The 2,739-nt window shown below is 40.3% G+C and overlaps 1 protein-coding gene across 1 annotated transcript; it reads right to left on the bottom strand.

Moving 5' to 3' along the window:
* Nucleotides 1-727: 727 nt before the first annotated feature.
* LOC138027388 (histamine H2 receptor-like) lies at nucleotides 728-1,654 on the bottom strand. Its single transcript, XM_068874964.1, has one exon. It carries the CDS (start codon nucleotides 1,652-1,654, stop codon nucleotides 728-730), a length of 927 nt encoding a protein of 308 aa, XP_068731065.1.
* Nucleotides 1,655-2,739: the final 1,085 nt, after the last annotated feature.

Here is a 2,739-nt window from a genome sequence, read left to right as displayed (position 1 = left end):
AATCACTTTGTGAATATCAAAACCTTTTCCTCTAAAACTCTCCGAGTTTAGGTAATTTACACATTATCCTTCACACCTTTAAATGCTTGCCCGGCTAATTTTAAACCAGCTACAACAAAACTTGGAACTGAAGCAAAACTCAAACCCTCTGCAATTTTATCAACAAGTCTAGGTTTGGGTTGATATAAAGCACCACCACATCTTTTACTATCTTTTGTATACCATTTCTTGTCTGCTCTTAAAAATATTGGTTCCATTGACTATTTTTCCCCCCTTTTGCCATTCCAAATCTGTAATCGTTTGGAGGGCCAGTCCAAATTGTTTACTGAGAATTCCGTGATCAGTTCCAAAAGCAGACTTTGCTATATCACCAGAACAATGTCGTACTTGTACTTGAACAGAACAATGTCGTATGTCGTTACTTTTCCCCAGCGCTTGTGAGGGCACCGTTAGTTTCCCTGTTTTGAAGATACAAACCTTATCTTTTTTATTCCACATTCAGCACAGGCCCACCAAAACATTAATCTTCCACTTTTTGTTTGCATTATACCAGATGGTTCAACAAATCTACCAGGACGTTTGCGATTTTGAGAACGTTATTGCAAGGAATAGTGTAAAGACTAGTCTGAAAAGTAAAAATTCCCATCCGATGCACGTAAACTGAGCTTTCTCAGGCTTACAAAAAGATGAGGCGAGCATTCAACTTGCGAAACTAAGGTCTCAATCACTATTTATAGTATAGTTTTGTGAGGGTTTCTTTCACAGAATTCCTGATTTCGTTGATCTTCCAGCAATAGAGGATAGGATTTAACGAGGAGTTTAAAAAAATCAACGTAAGTGTAATTTGCCTAGCAAGGAAAAGAGCTGGAGACATTCGGCTCACTGCACTTGAAATGAATGCCACTGCAACATATGGAAAATAACAAATGACTAAGGTCACCTGCAACCAAAGTGCAGTGTTTAGTGCTTTCTTATAACGCATTGCATTTCGTTGAAATGTTTGGATTGATTGCGCAGGCTGTTGGTGTACTCGATTACGATGATGTAGACGCAGGGTTCGAAAAATTTTCCCGTAGCAAAAAGTTGAGATTACAAGACTAATTAAGCAGGCCATATAGCCAAACCATAAGGACAGGGTGTAATCCACAAAGTGCAGTGTTGAACCAGCGATGGACACAGCCCAACAAATGGTCAAAAGTACAGAGGTCCGCTTTAGGGTGACAACTTGTCTGTATCTCAGGCCCAACGTGAGAGCGAGGAGCCTCTCAACTGCTATGGTGGTCATAGTTAGGATGGACACAGCGCACAAAACATTTCCGGTCACATAAATGGTGCGATGAGCAAAGAGACAAAAGTTCATTTTCTTTTTCACCACGGATAGCCAGTAAGCAATAAAAGTTGGCTCTGCCAAGATACCAACACAGAGGTCACTTACTGTTAAGCTACGAAGCAATAATTTGGATGGCGGATGAAGCGGACAATTCTTGCCTAGGGCAACTAAAATGAGGAGATTTCCCACAAATGCAGTGACAGCGAGCAAAATATTGATCACCACCATGCATACCAGTGGAGTATGCGAAGATTCAGTCAACTCCACGGAGCAAAACAGTAGTTCGTATGGTTGCCACATTCCCTGGTTTGTCGAATTCGCCATTTGCATGCGACGCTTCCTTAGACAAAGGCCGCAATTCTCAGCGTGGGGCAAAATTTCTTCTTGCTCGTCATGCCAAGTAGCAATGGCACGGTTGCGTTTTTTAATTAAATTATTAGCGTCTTAATGTTTTGAAAACAGGAAGTGGCTAGTTTAGTGGTTAAATTCCCTGCCTCGAATAGTGGAGATCCCCGATTGGTAGTCCCTCAGATTTTCGGTTGCGTTTGTAAAGTGTCAACTGGTTTGCCTGCTGCTTGTTGGGATTCTCAAAAAAAATTATTATGCTGCACAATAGATATGTTTCATTGGCCCTGCATGGGCTCGTTGGAGTGGACGGCAAATAGGAATGGATGTATGCATGTATGTAAATGCTCAAGTACATGTGCAATGCAAAGGCCAAAGACATCTGTACGTTTATGATTATTTCATTTATTTCATATGACTTCAAATCATCTCATCATGGTTCAGCTCTTAGGACTGAAATATAACTTGAAGTCATAAGTCACCAGTTTTCAACTGGCTTCAGTGACAGCTCAAGTGGCAAGTGCAGCATGTGCAATGGTATCATGAGCTCAAATCCCATTCAAGTCTGGATTTTTCAGTCAGGTTTGCTTAAAACGGCTTGAGTTATTTACCTATAATTGAGATGACCTTTCAAGCTTTCATTTCTTTATGACTATTTCTGTCGCACAAAGAAGCGTGAAGCAGGGTCTTGACGGCGACTTATCCCGTGGACTGGTTTAGTGAAAATTGCCTCTTGTTTGACAATCTACAATGAGTTTTTGGCGAATATATTTTATTTCCTGGCGACATAAAACAATACTTGGCAGCCACTTGGCAGCCACTTGGCAGGGGCTTCAAAAAGTAATTTTCGAACACCGTGAAGAGGTACCAGTATGCAATACTCCTTTTGTAAGAAAATAACAATAAAATATCCTTTGATTTTTTCAAGTTGCCGAATTCTAAAGCTGTTTTTGCTGTAATTAAAACAGTGTTCTTAGGGTTTGAAAAGCCCTGGCAAAAACACCAGGGACTCATTGTTTACACTAGTCTATGGGTATATTTATTCAACTTAAAAGTTCTTTAAT

This window comes from Montipora capricornis, chromosome 12 (genome assembly GCF_036669925.1).
Source record: "Montipora capricornis isolate CH-2021 chromosome 12, ASM3666992v2, whole genome shotgun sequence".
NCBI classification, from domain to species: Eukaryota; Metazoa; Cnidaria; class Anthozoa; order Scleractinia; family Acroporidae; genus Montipora; species Montipora capricornis.
This window is presented reverse-complemented; position numbering and strand designations above follow the sequence as displayed.